The sequence below is a fragment of the Arachis duranensis genome, unplaced genomic scaffold, assembly GCF_000817695.3.
Source record: "Arachis duranensis cultivar V14167 unplaced genomic scaffold, aradu.V14167.gnm2.J7QH unplaced_Scaffold_44811, whole genome shotgun sequence".
NCBI lineage: Eukaryota > Viridiplantae > Streptophyta > Magnoliopsida > Fabales > Fabaceae > Arachis > Arachis duranensis.
In genome coordinates this window covers 1-26,062 of record NW_026264929.1, presented here as the reverse complement: position 1 = coordinate 26,062, position 26,062 = coordinate 1, and the positions used below count along the sequence as shown (strand labels likewise).

Sequence of the window (26,062 nt, the reverse complement as noted above, 5' to 3'; positions counted from 1 at the left end):
TAGTCGGCATAATTAAGCATTTTTTAGTAAATAGTGTAACTAATTTTATATTGTCTTATTAATGAGAGAGTTTTTATTTTTTTTCAAAAAGACATTCAATTTATTTTATTCATCAGGGAAAAAAATAAATATTGTCCAAAGTGAAGGACATAAGCGGACAAAAGGTGAGATAAAATAATTAAGTAAACTAAGAAAAAATGGAAAAGTATAACAAACACGGAGCTAGCGTTGAGGACGCAGCAAACGAGCAAGGATTTCTTGGTGTTATTTGGCAGCGTTGGTGGCAATCACTTCCGGTGGAGTAGCTCGTTGTTCAAACACTCTTTAATTTCGGTCCTTCCAGATACTCCATATCAGAATCGCTATGAGAAGAAGCCTACTGCCTCCATTTGGTTGGCATTCTAGAAGACTCACTATTGAACTCCACCAATCAAAGAAGTTGATTATCCTAAATCCAGGTACATATGCATCCATTTCTGCCTTTTGCCATATCAATTTCGCATTTTCACACTGGAACAGACAATGGTTTATTATTTCGTTTTCTTCCTGGCATAATGGGCATGTAGGAGGCGTGTTGGGAAACCTATGGTGGATGAGTTGCAAGACTGGAATTTTTTCATGGAGACATTTTCAGATAAAAATTGTGATCTTCTGAGGTGTGAGCAGTTTCTATAAATTGGACCAAATTCCTCTTTGTTGTATATACTCAGAACACAGCTCAATTAGTTCATGGTAGAACAGGTAAGAAATTCGAGGGGGTAGAATCCTGGAGCAAACTACTCATTGTTGTCTTGCCCCAACCCAAGGCCGTTAAGGTTGGTGAGGAGCATTGTTTTTAGGGGGGGAAGCGTGGTTGACAAGCCACTTCGAGGAAGCGACTGGAGTGCTTTCATCAAATGATGCATATCATATGGGCTGAGCCATTCCCATCCAAAGTGGTGGCCCGATTCGGCCTGGCCTGGTCGGGAAGAGATTCACATAGAGACTTTTGCTATCCGGGAATCTCTTTCTATGTTAGCTAGCGGGGGCGGGCTTTCCTATGATAGTCCCGCTGCGGCCTCTGTTGGTGGGAATATAGGCCGTCACGTCTCATCTTGACTTGGCTATACTTGTATGTAGCCAGCCATGTTAGCTTCACATGAGAGCCCTTTTTTGAAAGGCTAAAAAAAGGCACTCATCAGTCCCTTTCCTATTCAGCTTTGCCGCCTATTAAGAGAATAGGTCCCGTTCAGCCCGCCTTTATTCATCTATACCAGCTGCCACGCACGACCCAATAGGAACGATTTAAGCGCCCCTCTCTAGATAAGAAGCAGAACGCGCCATCACCTACAGCCCTTTCCTCTGCCGGGGACTTCCACGAAATGAAAACGGGCGGCATCGTCGTATGCTCGACATTGGTTGCCCTGGGTTAAATCCCGGAGCACTCCTATGGCCGATCTGTCACCCAACCCACTAAAAAACAAATAGGCTTGACCCCGTCCCGTTTGGAGAATGACCCTTATGGCATGGCTTAGTCAGTTATTCTCGCAGTTCAGATAAGATTCGGACCGCCACTTCTCTGAAAGCATGGTTCTTGCCTTCCTCTTTCCTCCCCCCTTGGAGCTCGTCCATTCGTTGGGTGATCCCTTGCTCTCACGTTCGAGTGTTTGCTCGTCGTTTAGGCCGGTGAGTGAGAATTCTGCTCATTGCAGTCACCTCCGGGGTTCTTCGCACCTGGATAGTACCAGGACCCTTGTGCCCCGGCCCTTGATCAGATAAATCCGCCCGTCCTATGACCAAAAACGAAAAATGAGCCTTGCGACGAGACGCGGACATTCCCCATGCTGCGGTTCCCTCCGGTCCGTTCCCGGGTTGGGTTAGGGGAACATCCGAGCGATTGCCTTCGCGGATCCAAACGCGCTCACAAGGCGCACAATAAGAATAAGACCAATAGAGACTTCATAAGAGACCATTTGAGCTGCAGATCGTAATGCTCCTAGAAAGGCATATTTCGAATATAGAGGAGTTAAAGTTCCCAACAATCAACGAATGGATCATAACCTTCTTTGAACCGTACGAGCGCGTCCTCTGTCACCCCCCCACCGCGCTTACGGCTCTATACCCCAACCCAACTTGCTCTGGCCCCTTACCTTACCTTAAGCCTCCCTTTCTATTCCTCGGTAAGCGGACCGTGGGAGCATGAGGGGGGGGCGGTATCCGCTTTTGACTGATAGAAAGCATCTATCTTTTGTCCCTCCTGACCGAACCCGAAAAGAATCACTTTATGCCACTTTGTACACTTTAGTGTAGGCACCTTCTTGAAACGTGCCAAGCTGTGGAAGAGAGGTGCCAGGGGAATCAATGCTCTCAGCTGAAACAGGGCTTGAAGCCTTCGAAAAACCTTTCTGCTCTTTTCTTCCTATCGAGTGGCGTCAACCGGACTTCAAAATGGAATAGCTGATCGAGCTCTTTGGTACGCGGCTTTTAAATTGAGCTGTTCTTGCTACTCCCATAAACTAAATAAATTGGGTGGGTAGGATAAGGACTATTATCATACAGCTCTTTTTCTTGCTCTTCCGGTGCCCTTTTATTATATCTTGGCTCGTTGCGCCTGTTTGACCAATGAGAGTCCAGACTGGAGCTCATCTGATTCATTCTTCCGTTTACTCATTCGTCAGTATCGTCAAAAGCAGCTGAACTCAATCCCGATGGCTACCATTACAGTGTCGATTGGCATTCCGCTTCTAAAAAGTTTAGATATACAAAAGATGTGACCATGATTCTATCTTGGTGAGAGTGGCGTGACTTGAAGCTGCACGGAGACCATTTCCTTTTCTTGCTCTCGTGCTGGATGTCATCTCGGCATATCGGTCGGTTTAAGATGAATCCGGGGGAGGGAGAAATCCTCCATTGGCCGTTGACCTTTGATTCTCTTCTCTGAACTTAACTTAGGCTAAGATTGAGTTGAATCCGCCTCTCTTCCGTATTCCTCAGCTCGAGTTTCTGTTGCTCTTGAAGCCCTTTCTTTCCGGCTTCCTTGAGTCAGCTCGGTAGCTAGTCTAGTAAAATAGCCTTTCTTCTCTTCCCTTAACTTAATAGGGGTTGCTCCTTCTTCTCGTCCACTCGGGAATGAAGCCTTACCCTTCGCTACTAACCTGTTAAATGGAGTTGAGCTGGCTACAAAATCCATTGCTTCAGTGATGGTTGCTTCCTCAAATCAAAGATGGGTGGCAGGGTCTTGAGAAAGAGTCCACTGCTGTCCAGTCATAGTCAGTAGGAGCTGCTCCGGCTCAGCTCGATCCAATTTCAAAATGGCACTCCGGCCTTGTAGTACCTCGCTATCCTCTGTTGGTAAGTAGCCATTCTGAACTGAGCTTGCTTTCTTAACTCTAAAATTAGGTCGAAGTTGGTCCTCAACTCTTCTTCGTTGGAACCCAAATTTGGAAAAGTTCTGTTAGGTTCTTAGTAGCAGTCGGCGACCTTTTCTTCTTTTACTTCACATAGCTTTTCGTCTCCTTGATAGCTGGAAGTTCTCCAAAAGTATGAAAAGCTGGAGGACTTTGTACCAGCCATTCCAGTGTGGTTGAATTTTGTTCAACAGCCCAAGGAATGTTCGCCTTTGTTATGTTATTTCCACTGCTTGAAGTGATTGTTACGACCACGAAGAAACGACGAATCCCAACTACGGATATATAAGAGCCAAAACTACTAAGGGCATTCCATCCAGCGTAAGCATCTGGATAATCTGGAATGCGACGTGGCATACCCGAAAGCCCTAAGAAATGCATGGGAAAGAGGGTCAGATTCACCCCGAAAAAAGTGATCCAAAAATGGATTTGACCTAAAGTTTCAGGGTATGTCCGACCAAAGATTTTACCCACCCAATAGTGAAATCCTGCAAATAAAGCAAAAACGGCTCCCATAGAAAGTACATAATGGAAATGTGCTACCACATAATAAGTATCATGTAGAGCAATGTCTAGCCCAGAATTAGCCGGGACTATTCCAGTGAGTCCTCCTATGGTGAATAAAAAGATGAACCCTACAGCAAATAACATGGGTGTTTTGTATTGTATCGAGCCCCCCCACATGGTAGCGATCCAACTAAAGATTTTGATTCCTGTGGGGACAGCTATGATCATGGTAGCTGCGGTGAAGTAGGCACGGGTATCAACGTCTAAGCCCACAGTAAACATATGATGAGCCCAAACAAGAAATCCAAGAACACCTATACTGATCATGGCATAAACCATGCCTAGATACCCGAAGACCGGTTTTCCCGAAAAAGTCGAAACGATATGACTTATGATACCGGATCCAGGCAGAATGGGAATATACACCTCTGGATGACCGAAGAACCGAAAGAGATGCTGGTATAATATGGGGTCCCCCCCTCCTGCGGGATCAGAAAAGGTTGTATTAAAGTTTCGATCGGTTAATAACATTGTAATAGCCCCTGCCAGTACCGGAAGTGATAATAAGAGTGGGAATGCTGTTACTGGAACGGACCACACAAATAGGGGTGATCTATGCATAGTCATTCCAGGTCCACGCATGTTGGAGATAGTTGTTATAAAATTTATAGAACCTAAAATGGATGAAACACCAGATAGATGAAGACTAGAAATTGCTGAATCAACTGCTCCTCCAGAATGGCTGGTAATACCACTTAAGGGCGGATAGACCGTCCACCCAGTGCCGCTACCCACTTCTACTAAGGCTGAGCTTAATAGGAGCAAGAGACTTGGTGGCAACAACCAGAATGAAATATTATTTAATCGTGGAAATGCCATGTCAGGTGCACCTATCAGAATCGGAACAGACCAATTACCAGATCCACCTATCATCGCCGGCATAACCATAAAAAAGATCATTAAAAAAGCGTGAGCCGTTATTAAAACATTATAAAGTTGATGATTCCCACCAAGAATTTGATCGCCGGGTCGTGCTAATTCCATACGAATCAATACTGAGAAGCATGTGCCCATCACTCCAGCAATGGCACCGAAGATGAGATATAGAGTCCCTATATCCTTGTGGTTGGTGGAGAACAGCCATCGGACCGGATTTGTCATAAAATGGAGAATCTTTCGTTTCCTTCCTTATCAGAGAGGGGCCCCTTCTTAGGGAGCGGGGCTTTTTTCTTGAAAAAGGGGGAGTGAGAGGGTAAGGAAAGAGGGGTGGGGAAGGCACTAAAAAAAAAAAGGAAAGCCCTCACTTTATTGATGGGAAATTTGGATCCCCTTTTCCTCTCAACCCCTCCCCCCAGGTTCAGGAGAGGGTCAACGCAAGGATCTTACTTCGAAGCAACCGTCTTTTGACCTGAATCTGCCGCCTGGCGGAAGGGACGAGCTTAACGCCCTTGTGGCGGAGCTCGATCGAGTGGAAGAGGGGATTCGGCGCTTGACTGAATCCCCCGCCGACAGTCGCGAATTAGAACTGCGGCGCCTCGCAGAAGTTCTTGGAACACTTGACAGCCGGTTGGAGCAAGCCCGAGCCATGGACTCGGCTCGCGACCAAGCACTGGCCAGGCAGCGGGCGGAACTTAACGCCCAATTGGAACCATTTCTGCAAGGGGAGGTCCAGCTTGCTGCTCGAAGGCAGGCCCTTGCAGAAGCGGTTAATTCCCTTCAGCAACAGCTCCGGGCCCAAGACCAATTCCTTGGAGATTGGGGGTCGAGGAATCAACAACTATAGCTGCACGGGGTACGTTATGATCTATAAACCGTCCCTAACGTCAGATAGGATTTTGGTTGGCTTCGTCGGGAGGCTCGCGTAGTTTGTTACGTCAGCTCCAAAAGGATAAGTTGCGTTGGAATCGATAAAGTTCCGTGGAATTCATAATTGCATAAAAAAAAAGAAAAGGAGTCTTCAACCCTCTCAATCAATAGAGGCTAGATCGGACTAAGGAGAGAGACGGTTGAGTACGGAAGCGAAAGCGGGCTAGCTAAATGCCCGATGAGAAGGCCCTCTTGATCTTCTGGCCATTTCTTCCCATTTGTTCGTTGGAATGCTTGTTCTCCATTAATTTTATTATTAATTTCATTAGATTTACCAAAACAACAATAATTGCGGATCCAATCACAAAATTGTTTTATCATACCTTCTCATGAACATAGTGATCCGCTTTACTGAAGAAAGACTTTTGTTTGTCGGAAATTGCCGGTTGGTTTATCCGGACATGGGAGAAAGATGCACAAACGAAAGAAATAGGAAACAGCATTTCATTTCATACGCAATTCCTCGATCCAATCTCGCACTTGGTCTGATCCTCTTTATTGATGGTCTTAAACCTGAGGTCCGACGTGATGTCATCTCCCAGTCTCCTACTTCCTTGGTACGAGCTGCATCACTGGCTCGTTCATTTGACGAGCGCTACCTGTTACAGAGTTCGGTTGCACGATAAAAAGCAAGGGTGCCTTCCTCATCGATGCGGACCTCTCCGTCCAATTCATCTTCTCCTTCACTTACGTCAACTAAATCTGCATTGCCGCCTCTCCTTCCGTCTCCTCCAACTAAGCCTCTGCCACCAGTGAAGAAATTGTCGGCAGCAGAAATGCAACTGCGACGGGAAAAGGGGTTGTGCTTTACTTGCGACGATAAATTCTCGTGGAAGCACAAATGTCCGAATCGCCAATACATGATTCTGCAGGTGGATGAACCGGATGGCGATGTTTCCTCCTCTGTTGTCGCCGAACCTGTTCCACCTTCCGTCGGATGATTCTCCAACTTTGCATCATTTGTCATTACAAGCTTATCATGGCACTTCTGGCAAATGTACTATCTACTTTTCTGGGTCGATTGCAGGCACCACCGTGCGCATTCTTCTCGATGGTGGCAGTTCTGACAACTTCATTCAGCCTCGAATTGCTCACTATCTGAAGTAGCCAATTGAACCGGTTCCCAACTTAAAAGCAATGGTTGGCAGTGGACAAAGGTTACCTATTGAAGGTCTCATTCATAACTTGGACATTTGCATACAGGGACATCATTTATTCCTCGGTGTCTTTGTTATGCCCTTAGCCGGTTCTGATGTTGTCATGGGCGCTTCGTGGCTCTCAACTCTTGGAGCCCATATAGCTTATTATAGTACAGCATCTTTGAAATTTGACCTTAATGTTTCGTTCAATTACAAGGGGGAAAAAGTCCTCTACCCCTACTGAGGCACAATTCCATAACATCCAACGGTTCCAGGACACAGGTGCGATTGCTGAAGCTTATACATTGACATATTTTGCACTTGACTTGGAATCCGACCCTCTGTCTTCTCTTCCAGAGTCTACACCCTCTGATTTACGTGCCATCCTAACTCGTTATCGGCAGGTCCTTGACACTCCTAAGGGCTTACCAATGCCCCGGCCACATTTCAATCGTTGATGAATTCGGTTTTCCGAGATTTGCTCCGAAAGTGCGTCTTGATATTTTTCGATGATATATTAGTGTTTAGCAAGTCTTGGCCACTGCATTTGGATCACTTGTCCCTCGTTTTGGATCGTCTACAGGCCCATTCTCTCTATGCCAAACCTTCTAAGTACTCCTTTGGACAGACCAAGATAGAGTCTTTGGGCCATGTCGTGTCCGGTTCTGGTGTTGAAATGGACCAACAAAACAAAAGGTGGCAACTGTTTTGGCTTGGCCTACTCCAACTACTAGAACTCTACTTAGGGGATTTTTTGGCCTCACCAGTTATTACCGGCCTTTCATACTAGGCTATGCTCAACTTGCAGGCCCACTCACGACTTTATTACAGAAGGACAAGTTTTCTTGGACTGATGCGGCCCAACATTCTTTTGACGCATTGAAGCTGGCTATGACTCGGGCGCCCGTTCTTGCTTTACCCGACTTTCAGAAACCGTTTGTTGTCGAGACTGATGCATCAGGGTGTGGCATCGGCGCAGTCCTCAGTCAAGACGGCCATCCAATCGCCTATTTTCGAAGAAGCTCTCGCCACGAATGCAATCGAAGTCAGCTTATGTTCGGGAACTCCACGCTATCTCTGAAGCCGTTGCCAAATTCAGACACTACTTGCTTGGACATTTTTTTATCATTCGTACAGATCACAAAAGTTTAAAGCACCTTTCCGAGCAAGTTATTCAAAGGCCAGAACAGGCTACCGAAGCTCATGGGATTTCACTATTCCATCGAATACAAAGCCGGTAAAACGAATCAAGCTGCCGATGCTTTATCACGGGTTTGTTACATGGCACTGACTGTCTCCCATTTTACCTTCGTGGATAACATTTATGCCGCCGTTCGCTCTTCTGTTCCGTTGCAGCTGTTCCGTGAACGCCTTTCTCAAGATCCTGGGGCCTCGGAGGGGTTTTCGATAAAACAGGGGTTGTTATTTTACCATGACCGGCTAGTTTTGTCTGAGGACAATCCAGAGTTACTTCAAACCGTTATTCGCGAATTTCACACCACTCCGGTTGGTGGTCATGCTGGCGTCTTACGCACCTTCCATCGCATAGCGGCTCAGTTCTATTGGAAAGGCATGCGTCAGGATATTCAACGGTTTATTCAGTCTTGTATGGTTTGTCAGCGCGCCAAGTCCTCTCAACTGCACCCTGCTGGGTTATTGTGCCCCCTACCTCTTCCTTCTCAGATATGGGAGGACGTTGCAATGGACTTTATTACGGGACATCCACCATCGCGCGGCTTCACGGTTATAATAGTTGTGGTTGACCGTTTGTCAAAATACGGCCATTTTGCACCCCATCGAGCTAATTACACGAGTTCCCAAGTTGCTGAGACTTTTGTTTCCACTATAGTGAAACTCCATGGCGGGCTATTGTTTCTGATCGTGATAAAGCTTTCACAAGTGCTTTTTGGAAACATTTATGTAAGCTTCATGGTACGTACTACTTTGAATATGAGCTCGTCGTACCACCCGCAAACGGAGGCTTTAAATAAATGTTTGGAGCTGTACCTACGTTGCTTCGTTCATGAGACTCCGCGTTTATGGGTTTCCTACTTGCCTTGGGCTGAGTATTGTTACAACTCGTCCTTCCAGACTTCCATTGGTATGACTCCATTCAGAGCTGTGTATGGTCGTGACCCCCCTGTTCTTCTTAAGTTTCATCCGGACGATGGGGTCCCTTCAGAATTGGAGCAACTGTTAAGAGATCGAGATGCAATACTTTCTCTCCTTAAGCGTAATTTACAGAATGCTCAGACTCGTATGAAACGCTACGCGGATACCAAGCGAAGGGAACTTCATGCCTACCTTGCTTTAAAGCGATATAGAGATAGAGTGATTTATAGTGCTAGGAATGATGAAAATCTCTGTTCTGTTGTCTTTCAGTTCTGAGTTTGACCTTGGTTTAAATGTTATTCGTTCTTTTCATTTCCTGTAAGATTAAAAAAATGTAATTCTTTGTAATTAAACATAATCTCTATCTCTTCCTATCGAGAAGTTCTTTACTTGGAAAGTCAGCATTTGCCATACTTGACTGCGGGTTCACTCCCTTCCTTCTTAGTCTAGCCCAGACCTTTCTAATACATAAGATGTCATAAATACAGAATAAGACTAGGAATCTCGATTAGAAGACTTGCTCCCTACCGGCTACCTGTGACTGGCTGAGAGATTGATTTTCCTTGTACCGCTTTCGGAAATAGAATGGAATCTGGGATCAAAGGAGATTAGGGGATGAGTTCGCACCCACATTCTCTCATAGAGTAGCGACCATAGTGACTAATTGGCAAGGAAGACGCTTGGGGAAAACTCCCTTCATCTAAAAGGAAGGGGTGGCGGATGCTCTTGATTGAAACCCGAAATCCATGCTTTTCCGAACCAGAATCGAAGAGAAAACAAAGTGAACGAAAACTGGTGCGCGTAGAAACGAGAAGTAGACCGAAAGGCCCCAAGAAGGGAAAGGCCCTCAACCCCCACAGCAGAATCTAAAGTCGTTGTTTACCTGCCGCAAGACCTAGAAAAGAGATAGAACAGGGCAGCTGCCCTAGGAATGGAAATTGAGTCACCGAGATCGGTACGGTACGTAGCATAGGACCTCGGAAAGAACTCGTCTTTGTTCTGATGACGCTAAGAAGACCTTGAAAAGCCATAAGACGGATAAGATTGCGACAGGTAATGACGAATCAATCAAGCCAGGACCTTGTCCCCTTCCAGTGCCCCGGAGGCATTCATTCTAAGAAGTACACTGGGAGTTTACCTGTTCTTTTCAAAGAGAGGGCAGATTGAATCCTTGTGAATCGAAGAGGAACGAAGTCCCTTGAAACGATGCGGGTTAGCCGGGAGGAGATCAAATAGAAAAGTGGACGATTCCAGGTCAGAGACCGAAGCAAGGTTGACATCCTTGATGGATACCCCTTTATCCCTTAGCGAGTATAAAAAAAGTGATCCTAAGCGCACTCATTTTCCAAATAATTAATGCTATCTGTAGACAGTTTCACCCTGAGATCGATGATGGCACCTTGGATCCCTTGTGGTACTCATCTGGCTGCCCCTTTTTGGAATGGGATTTCTCGCTTGTTCCGTTCAAACCAACTTGTGGAACAAGAATTCCAGGAATTAGACCACCTTATTGGGAGGAATCCTTCTCTCCAAGGAATTGATTCCCCTCCTTTAAAGACTTTCCTAAGGACTATTCTTAGGGGGAAGGATGCAGCCGCAGCGGTGGACAGCGCCAAAGAGAAAAGACGTAACAAGGTATTCAGACCACACTTCACACAAACCAACTGAACGTTTCCCAAGAGCTAGTGCTCTGATACCATGAAAGAGTTGAAAATACTTTGAGCAGATTGGGTGAACATTGAACAAGGCAAAGTAATGGTCTATTCATCCCCCAGCAGTTCCTTTCCCAGTTCCCATTCAACATTCATAGTATTATCCCGCTTCAACCAGCTGCTTTGCGGACTGCTCTTGCTCTTACTGCTGCTTCCTGCTTCTGACTACTTGCCTTTCCCTCACCGTCACTGCCTTCCCGCTTGATATCCCTCCTTATTTATATCGTGCAATTAAAGGGAACGAGACTGGAAAGCCCAAACTGAGCCCGGCGGGCAAATGCTTACCAATACCGAAGCCGTTCCGCTCGTCCCTCTTTCGAGGGCTTCACTCTCCTTGAAGAAAGCAAGTTTGCGGTTACGTAGATGATAACCGGCCTATACGAACGTTTGTTTGTTGGAATCTTCTTCTGTCAGAATCTTTTGGGAAGCCTTGGTGGTCTCATATTATCATTATCATTAATAGTTTAGAAAGAAAGCGATTCCTACAAGGAAAGGCATCTCGACTGCTTCCAAAATCAGGTCATCGACCAGTAATGCGACTTGTAGAAGACTCCCTACCTAGCGGAGTTGGCACTAATAAGGAGAGCAGAAAGCAGCTACCGGCCATCAGGAGATCCACGACTTTAAGATCCGCATGCAAGGGAAGATCCGCTTATTCTTTGAGATGACAAAGCTCCCCACTAGACGCAAATTGCCGAATCAACACCAGGCAGTATAGGAGTGCTTTCTTTGATCGGCGTTCCCCAGACCAGAACTGAAAGGACATACCAGCCCCCGAAGGATTATCGGGCATTCCTTCATGTCGGGAGGAGGTACCGGTTGGAGGAGAAGATAAGGACAGCTTTCTTTCTTCCATTCCACTCTTGCTCCAATCCCAATAGGATAAATAGAGCTAGCACTTGCTATAAGGGCTTCTGACTCGCCTGTAACTGGCTGCAAGGAAACTAAAAAAGCTTTATATATTCAAATATATAATAAATATGTGCTCCTCCCCTCTTCTCTGTTGAGTTCATCTCGTAGAGGGGAGCTATAGTTCAATAGTATAGGTATTTATCCTTATAAGAGGGAGGGCGTGCTAAAGCCATGAATTTGATGAAGCTAATGGGCGAGGGGAATCAGTTGCTTTTATTGATGACAGGTTTCCGAGAGGACATCCAAATCTGTCTTGGCTTCTCCTTGGGCTTAGTTCTGTTTGTTCGTTCGCCTTTGATGATATTTCTATTAGGAAATAGATCATAAGTCCCCCGACTATCTGATTCTAGGGGCTCTGAAAGGTGTAGCGATGCACCCGTTCGAATGGTCGCGTCTCAGAAGATAGAAGTGGGTGCAATCAGTGTCTACGTGCCTTCCTGCTTAAAGAGAGATTCTAGTGCCTTATGGCCTTACCGGATCTTGCTAACATTAGAGACTCTACTTACTGAGTTGCCTACCCTCCGATCAGGGTCTTGAAGCCCTACAGTTACTGAACTCTATATCTCTGGAACTGAAAGAGGGTCAACCGGGTCATGACTTTCGAGCTGGGAAAAGTAAGGCATTTTCCTACTCTGAATCTCTATCTCGAACCACAGAAAGCGTAGTCACAAGAACTGAAAACAGCACCTTCCATAGTGAGTAAAATCTCTTTCTTCTTAAGCAATCATATCTTTCGAACCCAACAACTCATGGGGTTTCTTGTTCAATCGTCTGAACTAGCTAATTTAGGATTGGAGCTATGGCTGCCGATGAAAGATTTGACTCATGAGACCTGATGAAGAAGATGTTTAGGAACCCCTTAGGATAGATCCCCAAACTCTCTCCACCCAGGGGAGACCTCTTTCTTATAGAGTGGAGCCTCCCTAATACCATTCCCTTGCCCAACTCCTGAAAGACATAGTTGATTTCTAAGCCGCACCCACAATTCCTAAACGGATCTCAGGCCAGTAGGATCAAAGGATAAGAGATGCATTTCTTTACAGACCTATCTTTGCTAGCTCATGAAGTCAGAGCTGCCTTCCTTCCACTCACGGTACACCTAATATCGTAATGGCTGGTGAAAAGGCTAGTTCAACTAGACCTGTAATCAAAGGCTTCCAAGACCTTACCACCGGAGTTTATGAGTGCAGCAAGGAAAGAAGCCTATAAGCTATGTAAGCTAATATGAGGAGAGCGCTTTCTCCCCGGTGAAAGATCAATCAATTGGCTCACTCGATCTGGAATGGAACCGGAGAATATGAAATGGGCTCTCGACCCCGGCCTTGCTTTTTTTACCTGTCTTATCGTATCGAATAAGGCTAGCCTATCTCGGTGTCTGGTACCGAAAGATTAAATCGGGCAGCTCAAAACCAGCCCAACCTCTTCATGGTCACATCCCTTTTCTGACGCTTTTCGTCTTGTTGCATGTGCCTTACGGTATCCAAATCCAGTCCTCTCTGCTTCCTATGATTGAAGTGAAGATCTGCAATAGACTGTCTGCTTTCCTTGGTAAGAAAATCCATAAAGAATCCCTTTTTAATAGAACTGAGGACTAGAGGCCTCCCCAATTGAGAGGATAAAGTCTGTGATTCAAAAACCAAACCAGTTGTGAAAGCTGGGTCGGATAGGCAATCAACATGATTGGTCCCAGTTTAAGTAGTTGGATTTGAGTGCATCGGATAAGCGAAAGCTAGCAGTAGATCGATAAAAGAAATCATACGGATTGCAACCTACAGATGAAGCAGATGAAGAATCAGCTTCATTGTTCCCACCATATATTATCATCCAAGAATAAGAATTATATATAATAAGAGTAAGAATCAATCGTTCAGTGATCGCTACGCTTGATTGATTGGGGCGGGCTACTCACACTGTTTTGGCTAAAAACCCATTTTCTTGCTGTTCCTCACAGTTTACCTACTCCAAACACGAAAGTAAAGACCACAAAATCTGTCTACATAGCTCCCTTTGTTTAAAGTGTGGAGCTTCGCGGGGATCGTACGTCAGCATCGGCCTATAGACTGCCTTAGACCGGAGTGCCTTCCCCCTTCTAAATGGGGGTGGGTGCAGGTGAATCTCTCAGCTTCTGTTCGTTCTGTCTCTCCTCGGCGCCTCTTCCCTTTGCAAGGTCCATAAGCAGGACCCTTCGAATCGAATTTCGGGGATTCCCTTCTTTCGATCTACTTCCTTGGCTAAGTACTCGAATAGCTTTGGTGCCTGTAGCCAACTTCGGAAATCAAATAAATGTATTTATATAGGGTAGGGCGATTGAACTTTTCTTTTAGAAAGCAAACTAAACCCCGTGAACAATACAGGCATCCAAGATCTTCCCATTTTCGGTGTTGGCCATTCTTTGGGATCAGTTGTCCACCTTCTGATAGGTATGTTTGAGATCTTCTGCCAAAGTTGAGCATGTATATTTAAATTGATTTAGTGGGTTAAAATAATCTGGTAATGAACTAGCATAGAATTTGGCAGCAAAGTCATCCGTTGGGGTTTAGTTTCAATTGACTAACCTGAGTGGTTTACTTGCTCTTATGTATCACATTGCAGAGGACAGTTGAAGAGGGAATGGAGGTGGTGCAAGCGTGTAAACAACGAATGATTTCGGGTGCCCTGACTGATCAAGAGGTTCTATGCAAGCGCATAAATGTTTAAAGGAGTTTTATGATTGAATTGTTAGGTTTACAAGTTTGGATTAAGTTGGAATTTTTTGAATTTACATATGGATTATTACTATGTAATTAAAACTTGTAGAATTCAACTTTTGAAATACATTGTTGCTATTTTTGTAAAACTTGTGGGATTGAATTTGGATTTGTTGAAAAACAATGTCATTTATGAAGAATTCAACTTTTGATAATAGAAATTTTGATATTGGAAAGATTATGACCGTTTAAAACAGTCATTAAATATAAGAAAAAACTGTCACAGGAATAAATAACTTAGTAACGGTTTTAAATTGAAAACTGTCACTAAAAATATTGTGACAGTTTAAATAATCACTAAATATGCCTAAAAATTGTCATAAGAACTATTAACTTAGTGACGATTTAAATAGTCACTAAATATGCCTAAAAACTGTCACAGGATTTAATAATTTAACGACAGTTTCAAAACGTCGCGAAATACAGTATAAAAAACACCTTTACAAGTGTTACAAATTAGTGACGGTTTTATATTTTAAAAACCGTCACAAACAATTTAGCGACACTCCTTACCAACGGTGGTCCAAAACCGTCACTATGACAGCTGGCGACGCTCACATCTATGACGCTTTTTTTAACCGTCGCAAAACCATTTAGTGACAGCTAAAACCGTCACCAAGTATTAAAAAAAACCGTCGTCAAAATAATGTTTTGTTGTAGTGACTATTGATGTGGTCACGCAATTAATATAAAATAATTATCTTTAGGTTTAATTATTCTATTAATCTCTATAGTTTCGTAAAATTTTTAATTAGATCTCTATATTTTTTCTTTTTAATTGAGTCCTTACACTAATTTATTTTTAATTAGATCTCTACACTTTTTTTTTCCTTTTATTTGGGTCCCTGCACTAATTTTTTTTTTAATTAGATCCCTATACAATTAAGCTAATTACTATCAAGAAGGACCTAATTGATGAAAAAAATTGGTACACGAACCCAATTAAAAAGAAAAAAAATATAAAGATCTAATTAAAAATTTCGCAAAACTATAGAAATAAACAGAATAATTAAACCTTGTTTTTATTAATATGACATTATATTGCTCAAATATGTTAAAATTTATAAATGTATTTCTCAAATTGAGACTTGATGCTTTTAATTTATTTGTTTTTGTGCCATTAATGTTTAGATAAATAAATTACATAGTTTAAATTCTGAAAGTAATAATGCATCTTTCATCCACCAAATTCGACATTATCATCACATGCAACCAAATTGAATCCGAACTTACAAATGGAAGATTTCTCAAATGGTTCAAAACTAAGAAACAAAGCGTGATCGAGAACTTTTTGATAGGTACCAACATGCTAAAGTTAAAAGAAAAGTATTCGATTTCTGTTTTTTTTTTATGAAAAATAACGTGATTTTTTATGAAAAAAAAAGTCACTTTGATCTTTGTTTTTTATTTTCGTGAGACAACGGGTTCTTCTGTAAGTTTCGTCGTCAAGTACTGATAGAAATTGTTAATTTGGAACATTAAACTAGTGAAGTAGACGTTAAGTGTCGATATAGATAGTTAAAAAAAGATAGGAATTGATTTGTCCCTAAATTCATATTCGTCCGGGACTTATTTGTTTCTATTCATTTAGGCAAAACAATATTGTTTTAACATTAAATTGATCAGGAATTTATTTGTTAAAGACCTATTTATCTTAAAAAATTCTTGATATAATATTTTTTCAAATTATTCTTTTATCGCTGTGATATTTATTATATTAGTATTTTTTCCCAATAAATTTTTGTTTATGGTATAATAAATATAAACTAATTAATAATACTTGATACATCATTATTATAAATATTAAAAAAATAAAAAAATGATTGAAAATATTAAATAGTAAACCTAATTATTTTACTAACTCTGTAAAATTGATATTTGTCAAACTTTTTTATATTTTATGAATAAGTATTTCTCTCTCTCTTAATTATCAATTTTTTATTCTTATTTTTATTCACTTGTTTAGTTTTATATTTTTTTATTTTCTCAAATTCTCTATATTTTTTAAAAACTTACAAATATGAAATAATAATTTATATATGGCTAAAATAATAATTGTGTCAACCGTCCTCCCTCAAAATCTTGGACCATTCGGTGCATAAACAATATGCAAAGAATGATTCTCAACATATCAGCATACCATTCAATTGTGGTTGACAAATATTTAGAAGAACAATAGCATACTCTGGATGTAAATGAAGTCATAAAAAAAAAAAAGAATTTGAGTACCTCAGAATCTTGTAGTTTGTGGTCATCATAAACTTGTCAAAAAACAAATGATTTGGAACTATTTCAGAAGGAATTACTTTGTTTATTGGATTTCATGGCTTAAAATCTATCATACAATCATTTGGAAGGGAAGATTCCTGAGATGATGGATGATATGAAATCACTTGAATCTTATAATGTCTCCAATAACCAACTTTCAGACACAATTCCTATTTCCTAATAGCATGTCAGCTATAACTTCATTAAACCATTTAAACTTATCACATAATAACTTGTCAGGTTTTTTTGTCAAAAAATTGTTCTAGTAATAGTTCAACTCAAATTCCAATACTAGAGGATTTGATGAAGAAAATGGCATGAGGGATAAGTTGAAAAAATGGAAATTTTACTTTGGTAATTGCAGTTGGCTTTGCAATTGAATTTTAGAGTTATTGGGGTTTTGTTTCTCAAAAAGAAGTGGAGGCATTTTTACTTCAAATCAGTAGAAGATGTTGCAGATTGAATTTATGTTAAAGTTGTAATAAAAGTGGCAAAACTAAAGAAGTATAATGCAAAAAATTATCAGATTTATATTCATGGTTGATTGTATGTTTTGTTATGCTATCTTTTTTTTCAACTTAATTTTTCATTTGATTAAAACTTAGGCTAAGTTTAGTATTTACTTTCTTGTAATCATTCTTCTTTTTATCGAGAATATGTTGTATGACTTGTATCTGTTTTTTTTTAACAAATTTGATGTGAAATAATAAAAGGCAGATTATACTTTGAAGTTTGAACACTAGTGAGTGTTTCTAGAAAAAATTTTAAATTTTACAAAAAAAAAATTAGTAAAATTATTTGGACTATACTATGTCCTATATGAATAGCAAAATAATTATTTTTGTTTAAAATAGTTTGAGATAAAACATGCACACTGTGGTCATTCACTCATTCAAATTTTCACGAGAAAAGAAGTTTTCGTCATACGCAGATCTGCTAAATTTCCACAAAGTGAATTTATAATATAATTTTATATGTGGTCAATTTAAATTGGCTTTTTTTAAAAGTACTTATTTTTTTATCTTTTTAAAAAGATCATTTTTTAACAGACAAAAATTATTTAATATTTAGATAATTTTTTTTAAAAATTAATATTAAAAACATCTTTTGTTTTTGCTCTTTTTAAAAGTAAGATATTGCTAATTTTTAAAAAACCTAAATAATTTATTTTTTTAATAAAAATATTTTTTTTAAGACGTATTCAAATATGTTTTAAATTGAATAAAAATATTTATTAAAAAAAAGTACTTTTTCACTAAAAAAACTAATCCAAACTATCATATATTTTGAGTTTAATTTTGATGTACTGGTGTCAAATATTTTACATGTAATTATAATCATTCTCCTAGATGACCATTGATACAGTCAATATAAAAAGGTAGTTATTTTTATTAATGTGACATTATGTGATTAGATGCAGTATAAAACGATTTTACCAACAGTGGATCAGAATTAAATTCATATTCTATTTATATAAGAACTTAAAATTAGAAAAAAAAAACCCTAAAAATAATACTAGAAAGAAGGACTACGACTGGTATATATGACAAATGCTCCAAGACTCAAGTATAGTATAAGTATAGTTCCTACTTCTTATTTAGATCCCCTCATTTTTTCCGTTGTGATTTTTCATATTCATATAACTTTCCAGATTTTGCTTTCGTTCATACCTATACTCCCAAAGAAAAAAAAGACCCATAAATGCTAAAACAATGTTTCCTCTGTTTTCTTGATAATTTAGTTTTAATTGCTTCAATTGGACTAACAAGTAGTGTTATATACTGCCAATTCCCATTGCTTCAATATTGAGAACTTCTTTCTATAATTAATGGTTATTTCTGAATTAGGCTCGTGTTGATGGCTGATTGTATGTTTTGTTTTGCTACCTTTCATTTTCCATTTGAATAAGGCTTGGGCTAAGTTTTGTATTTGCTTTGTTATAAATTATAATCAATTTTCTCTTTTTGTGGAGAATATGTTGCATCTCGTTCTTGTTATGAATTTTTACAAATTTGGTGTGAAATTAGACAAGGCATCTCATCCTATGAACACTGGTAAGTTTTTGTAGAAAAAAAAATGCATAAAGTGAACTTATAATATAATCATCGATTCTATTTATATAAAAAACTAAAAATAATACTAGAAAATAAGAGAGTCTTGCTATTGAGTGTCCTAAGAATAATTTTTAATGATACTTAAATAAAATTTTTGAATATAAAAAGTAATGCAAATGTAAATTCTTTTTAAGTTTTTTATTTTTTTTTTCTAATCGATGCCCTTAAAACACTATTTAACTAAATCCAATACGAAATTGATCCAACAGTATATGGTTCTTCTAAATCTAGTAATATAATCATTTTTCTCTATTATTTGATTTATGATAGATAACTAATATGATACTGTACGAGGGTATAGTGAATTATATTGTTCTTAATATCATTTGGCTGAACCTACTACTGGAAGTTGTCATCAAAAACATATTCTGTGAGAGAAAATGGTAAGCAAAAGAAAACAACATGCAGGAACATCGCTATTAGTAAACTCTATAGCTTGAATATAAGATGCATGTATCTGTTCCAGTGTTACTAAAATCTCCGTCATGGCAGGCTTTCAATCATTTATTGCTAAAATATGGTCTTGAACAGCCCAGTAGAGAGAAAAAATCTGGTTGGTAGGATGCACACGTGAGAGAGTTTTTAAAATGGAATAAATTAAACCCAAAAATTGATGTGTCTAGATTTTGAGAGGTCAAAAATTTAAATATTTTTAAATTCTTAGAAATTTAAATGTTTACGAACCAAAAAATTAGAAATCAATGTCTTTTTCTCAAATTTTAAAATTTTGAGATATGCAAATTTTCAGACTCATCACATTTTTGTTTAAGCAGATTTATTTTCCATGTCTATATGATGTACGTAATAATTTTTTTGTAGAATAATTCTGGTATTAAATATGAGATGGATGAGTAGAGACTACATGTAGTTGGTTGGACATTCATGTGGTTGAAATAGTCATACAATACTTGATAAAAGACAAAAAGTACAAAGATACCTGGTAGTACTAAGAACATCGTTATTTTACATAGTACATTGGAACATGTAATAATTTTTCAATAGGTTAATTTTTGTTTTATATAACTACAACAGTCCCTTCTTGTTTATGAAACAGTAACACAAACTTGTTTTAGTGAGTGTCCAATACTAAATTTGACTATGTATTAGTACTATCATGTTATTATTTTAGGGTAGAAAAATAAAATAATTTAAATAATATATTCTATATTAGATATTGAATATAAAAATATATTGACTTACTTTTTTAGTACTCTTTGTTACACTTGCTTTTTTTAAGGTTTAAAAAGGAAAAAATAAATATTTCTAAATTTTAAGTTATTAAAATATTATTTTATTTTAATTTAAAAGTGGTTAAAGTATTTTGAGTTGAACAAATCATTTTAAATTGCATTTGCATTTTAGCATAGAAAGAATAACTTAAAAAATTGATATACATTTTTGAAAATTTAACTATACAAAATCTTTCTCGTTTACAAAAGTTTAAAACCAAACTAAAGTCACGTCTAGATTTCTCTTTAGTTTGTAGCAGATGATAAGAGTAGTCGGCATAATTAAGCATTTTTTAGTAAATAGTGTAACTAATTTTATATTGTCTTATTAATGAGAGAGTTTTTATTTTTTTTCAAAAAGACATTCAATTTATTTTATTCATCAGGGAAAAAAATAAATATTGTCCAAAGTGAAGGACATAAGCGGACAAAAGGTGAGATAAAATAATTAAGTAAACTAAGAAAAAATGGAAAAGTATAACAAACACGGAGCTAGCGTTGAGGACGCAGCAAACGAGCAAGGATTTCTTGGTGTTATTTGGCAGCGTTGGTGGCAATCACTTCCGGTGGAGTAGCTCGTTGTTCAAACACTCTTTAATTTCGGTCCTTCCAGATACTCCATATCAGAATCGCTATGAGAAGAAGCCTACTGCCTCCATTTGGTTGGCATTCTAGAAGACTCACTATTGAACTCCACCAATCAAAGAAGTTGATTATCCTAAATCCAGGTACATATGCATCCATTTCTGCCTTTTGCCATATCAATTTCGCATTTTCACACTGGAACAGACAATGGTTTATTATTTCGTTTTCTTCCTGGCATAATGGGCATGTAGGAGGCGTGTTGGGAAACCTATGGTGGATGAGTTGCAAGACTGGAATTTTTTCATGGAGACATTTTCAGATAAAAATTGTGATCTTCTGAGGTGTGAGCAGTTTCTATAAATTGGACCAAATTCCTCTTTGTTGTATATACTCAGAACACAGCTCAATTAGTTCATGGTAGAACAGGTAAGAAATTCGAGGGGGTAGAATCCTGGAGCAAACTACTCATTGTTGTCTTGCCCCAACCCAAGGCCGTTAAGGTTGGTGAGGAGCATTGTTTTTAGGGGGGGAAGCGTGGTTGACAAGCCACTTCGAGGAAGCGACTGGAGTGCTTTCATCAAATGATGCATATCATATGGGCTGAGCCATTCCCATCCAAAGTGGTGGCCCGATTCGGCCTGGCCTGGTCGGGAAGAGATTCACATAGAGACTTTTGCTATCCGGGAATCTCTTTCTATGTTAGCTAGCGGGGGCGGGCTTTCCTATGATAGTCCCGCTGCGGCCTCTGTTGGTGGGAATATAGGCCGTCACGTCTCATCTTGACTTGGCTATACTTGTATGTAGCCAGCCATGTTAGCTTCACATGAGAGCCCTTTTTTGAAAGGCTAAAAAAAGGCACTCATCAGTCCCTTTCCTATTCAGCTTTGCCGCCTATTAAGAGAATAGGTCCCGTTCAGCCCGCCTTTATTCATCTATACCAGCTGCCACGCACGACCCAATAGGAACGATTTAAGCGCCCCTCTCTAGATAAGAAGCAGAACGCGCCATCACCTACAGCCCTTTCCTCTGCCGGGGACTTCCACGAAATGAAAACGGGCGGCATCGTCGTATGCTCGACATTGGTTGCCCTGGGTTAAATCCCGGAGCACTCCTATGGCCGATCTGTCACCCAACCCACTAAAAAACAAATAGGCTTGACCCCGTCCCGTTTGGAGAATGACCCTTATGGCATGGCTTAGTCAGTTATTCTCGCAGTTCAGATAAGATTCGGACCGCCACTTCTCTGAAAGCATGGTTCTTGCCTTCCTCTTTCCTCCCCCCTTGGAGCTCGTCCATTCGTTGGGTGATCCCTTGCTCTCACGTTCGAGTGTTTGCTCGTCGTTTAGGCCGGTGAGTGAGAATTCTGCTCATTGCAGTCACCTCCGGGGTTCTTCGCACCTGGATAGTACCAGGACCCTTGTGCCCCGGCCCTTGATCAGATAAATCCGCCCGTCCTATGACCAAAAACGAAAAATGAGCCTTGCGACGAGACGCGGACATTCCCCATGCTGCGGTTCCCTCCGGTCCGTTCCCGGGTTGGGTTAGGGGAACATCCGAGCGATTGCCTTCGCGGATCCAAACGCGCTCACAAGGCGCACAATAAGAATAAGACCAATAGAGACTTCATAAGAGACCATTTGAGCTGCAGATCGTAATGCTCCTAGAAAGGCATATTTCGAATATAGAGGAGTTAAAGTTCCCAACAATCAACGAATGGATCATAACCTTCTTTGAACCGTACGAGCGCGTCCTCTGTCACCCCCCCACCGCGCTTACGGCTCTATACCCCAACCCAACTTGCTCTGGCCCCTTACCTTACCTTAAGCCTCCCTTTCTATTCCTCGGTAAGCGGACCGTGGGAGCATGAGGGGGGGGCGGTATCCGCTTTTGACTGATAGAAAGCATCTATCTTTTGTCCCTCCTGACCGAACCCGAAAAGAATCACTTTATGCCACTTTGTACACTTTAGTGTAGGCACCTTCTTGAAACGTGCCAAGCTGTGGAAGAGAGGTGCCAGGGGAATCAATGCTCTCAGCTGAAACAGGGCTTGAAGCCTTCGAAAAACCTTTCTGCTCTTTTCTTCCTATCGAGTGGCGTCAACCGGACTTCAAAATGGAATAGCTGATCGAGCTCTTTGGTACGCGGCTTTTAAATTGAGCTGTTCTTGCTACTCCCATAAACTAAATAAATTGGGTGGGTAGGATAAGGACTATTATCATACAGCTCTTTTTCTTGCTCTTCCGGTGCCCTTTTATTATATCTTGGCTCGTTGCGCCTGTTTGACCAATGAGAGTCCAGACTGGAGCTCATCTGATTCATTCTTCCGTTTACTCATTCGTCAGTATCGTCAAAAGCAGCTGAACTCAATCCCGATGGCTACCATTACAGTGTCGATTGGCATTCCGCTTCTAAAAAGTTTAGATATACAAAAGATGTGACCATGATTCTATCTTGGTGAGAGTGGCGTGACTTGAAGCTGCACGGAGACCATTTCCTTTTCTTGCTCTCGTGCTGGATGTCATCTCGGCATATCGGTCGGTTTAAGATGAATCCGGGGGAGGGAGAAATCCTCCATTGGCCGTTGACCTTTGATTCTCTTCTCTGAACTTAACTTAGGCTAAGATTGAGTTGAATCCGCCTCTCTTCCGTATTCCTCAGCTCGAGTTTCTGTTGCTCTTGAAGCCCTTTCTTTCCGGCTTCCTTGAGTCAGCTCGGTAGCTAGTCTAGTAAAATAGCCTTTCTTCTCTTCCCTTAACTTAATAGGGGTTGCTCCTTCTTCTCGTCCACTCGGGAATGAAGCCTTACCCTTCGCTACTAACCTGTTAAATGGAGTTGAGCTGGCTACAAAATCCATTGCTTCAGTGATGGTTGCTTCCTCAAATCAAAGATGGGTGGCAGGGTCTTGAGAAAGAGTCCACTGCTGTCCAGTCATAGTCAGTAGGAGCTGCTCCGGCTCAGCTCGATCCAATTTCAAAATGGCACTCCGGCCTTGTAGTACCTCGCTATCCTCTGTTGGTAAGTAGCCATTCTGAACTGAGCTTGCTTTCTTAACTCTAAAATTAGGTCGAAGTTGGTCCTCAACTCTTCTTCGTTGGAACCCAAATTTGGAAAAGTTCTGTTAGGTTCTTAGTAGCAGTCGGCGACCTTTTCTTCTTTTACTTCACATAGCTTTTCGTCTCCTTGATAGCTGGAAGTTCTCCAAAAGTATGAAAAGCTGGAGGACTTTGTACCAGCCATTCCAGTGTGGTTGAATTTTGTTCAACAGCCCAAGGAATGTTCGCCTTTGTTATGTTATTTCCACTGCTTGAAGTGATTGTTACGACCACGAAGAAACGACGAATCCCAACTACGGATATATAAGAGCCAAAACTACTAAGGGCATTCCATCCAGCGTAAGCATCTGGATAATCTGGAATGCGACGTGGCATACCCGAAAGCCCTAAGAAATGCATGGGAAAGAGGGTCAGATTCACCCCGAAAAAAGTGATCCAAAAATGGATTTGACCTAAAGTTTCAGGGTATGTCCGACCAAAGATTTTACCCACCCAATAGTGAAATCCTGCAAATAAAGCAAAAACGGCTCCCATAGAAAGTACATAATGGAAATGTGCTACCACATAATAAGTATCATGTAGAGCAATGTCTAGCCCAGAATTAGCCGGGACTATTCCAGTGAGTCCTCCTATGGTGAATAAAAAGATGAACCCTACAGCAAATAACATGGGTGTTTTGTATTGTATCGAGCCCCCCCACATGGTAGCGATCCAACTAAAGATTTTGATTCCTGTGGGGACAGCTATGATCATGGTAGCTGCGGTGAAGTAGGCACGGGTATCAACGTCTAAGCCCACAGTAAACATATGATGAGCCCAAACAAGAAATCCAAGAACACCTATACTGATCATGGCATAAACCATGCCTAGATACCCGAAGACCGGTTTTCCCGAAAAAGTCGAAACGATATGACTTATGATACCGGATCCAGGCAGAATGGGAATATACACCTCTGGATGACCGAAGAACCGAAAGAGATGCTGGTATAATATGGGGTCCCCCCCTCCTGCGGGATCAGAAAAGGTTGTATTAAAGTTTCGATCGGTTAATAACATTGTAATAGCCCCTGCCAGTACCGGAAGTGATAATAAGAGTGGGAATGCTGTTACTGGAACGGACCACACAAATAGGGGTGATCTATGCATAGTCATTCCAGGTCCACGCATGTTGGAGATAGTTGTTATAAAATTTATAGAACCTAAAATGGATGAAACACCAGATAGATGAAGACTAGAAATTGCTGAATCAACTGCTCCTCCAGAATGGCTGGTAATACCACTTAAGGGCGGATAGACCGTCCACCCAGTGCCGCTACCCACTTCTACTAAGGCTGAGCTTAATAGGAGCAAGAGACTTGGTGGCAACAACCAGAATGAAATATTATTTAATCGTGGAAATGCCATGTCAGGTGCACCTATCAGAATCGGAACAGACCAATTACCAGATCCACCTATCATCGCCGGCATAACCATAAAAAAGATCATTAAAAAAGCGTGAGCCGTTATTAAAACATTATAAAGTTGATGATTCCCACCAAGAATTTGATCGCCGGGTCGTGCTAATTCCATACGAATCAATACTGAGAAGCATGTGCCCATCACTCCAGCAATGGCACCGAAGATGAGATATAGAGTCCCTATATCCTTGTGGTTGGTGGAGAACAGCCATCGGACCGGATTTGTCATAAAATGGAGAATCTTTCGTTTCCTTCCTTATCAGAGAGGGGCCCCTTCTTAGGGAGCGGGGCTTTTTTCTTGAAAAAGGGGGAGTGAGAGGGTAAGGAAAGAGGGGTGGGGAAGGCACTAAAAAAAAAAAGGAAAGCCCTCACTTTATTGATGGGAAATTTGGATCCCCTTTTCCTCTCAACCCCTCCCCCCAGGTTCAGGAGAGGGTCAACGCAAGGATCTTACTTCGAAGCAACCGTCTTTTGACCTGAATCTGCCGCCTGGCGGAAGGGACGAGCTTAACGCCCTTGTGGCGGAGCTCGATCGAGTGGAAGAGGGGATTCGGCGCTTGACTGAATCCCCCGCCGACAGTCGCGAATTAGAACTGCGGCGCCTCGCAGAAGTTCTTGGAACACTTGACAGCCGGTTGGAGCAAGCCCGAGCCATGGACTCGGCTCGCGACCAAGCACTGGCCAGGCAGCGGGCGGAACTTAACGCCCAATTGGAACCATTTCTGCAAGGGGAGGTCCAGCTTGCTGCTCGAAGGCAGGCCCTTGCAGAAGCGGTTAATTCCCTTCAGCAACAGCTCCGGGCCCAAGACCAATTCCTTGGAGATTGGGGGTCGAGGAATCAACAACTATAGCTGCACGGGGTACGTTATGATCTATAAACCGTCCCTAACGTCAGATAGGATTTTGGTTGGCTTCGTCGGGAGGCTCGCGTAGTTTGTTACGTCAGCTCCAAAAGGATAAGTTGCGTTGGAATCG

At 41.2% G+C, this 26,062-nt stretch overlaps 2 protein-coding genes across 2 annotated transcripts in view; both read right to left on the bottom strand.

Moving 5' to 3' along the window:
* Nucleotides 1-5,402, bottom strand: part of LOC127744497 (cytochrome c oxidase subunit 1) — a 44,773-nt gene extending 39,371 nt beyond the window's left edge. Inside the window, exon 1 of the mRNA XM_052256627.1 lies at nucleotides 2,135-5,402. Within this exon, the coding sequence (XP_052112587.1) occupies nucleotides 3,471-5,054 (1,584 nt within the window). The 5' untranslated portion in view covers nucleotides 5,055-5,402 and the 3' untranslated portion in view covers nucleotides 2,135-3,470. The remainder of the gene's footprint in view (nucleotides 1-2,134) is intronic.
* On the bottom strand, nucleotides 1,631-26,030 carry LOC127744499 (cytochrome c oxidase subunit 1). The gene is made up of 2 exons (XM_052256629.1): nucleotides 22,397-26,030; nucleotides 1,631-2,129 (listed from the first exon to the last, which is right to left on the bottom strand). Exon 1 carries the CDS (start codon nucleotides 25,314-25,316, stop codon nucleotides 23,733-23,735), a length of 1,584 nt encoding a protein of 527 aa, XP_052112589.1. The 5' UTR covers nucleotides 25,317-26,030; the 3' UTR covers nucleotides 1,631-2,129; nucleotides 22,397-23,732.
* Nucleotides 26,031-26,062: the final 32 nt, after the last annotated feature.

Coding starts and splice junctions, on each gene's coding strand:
- LOC127744499 (XM_052256629.1), bottom strand. CDS start 25,316: ATGACAAATCCGGTCCGATGGCTGTTCTCCACCAACCACAAGGATATA.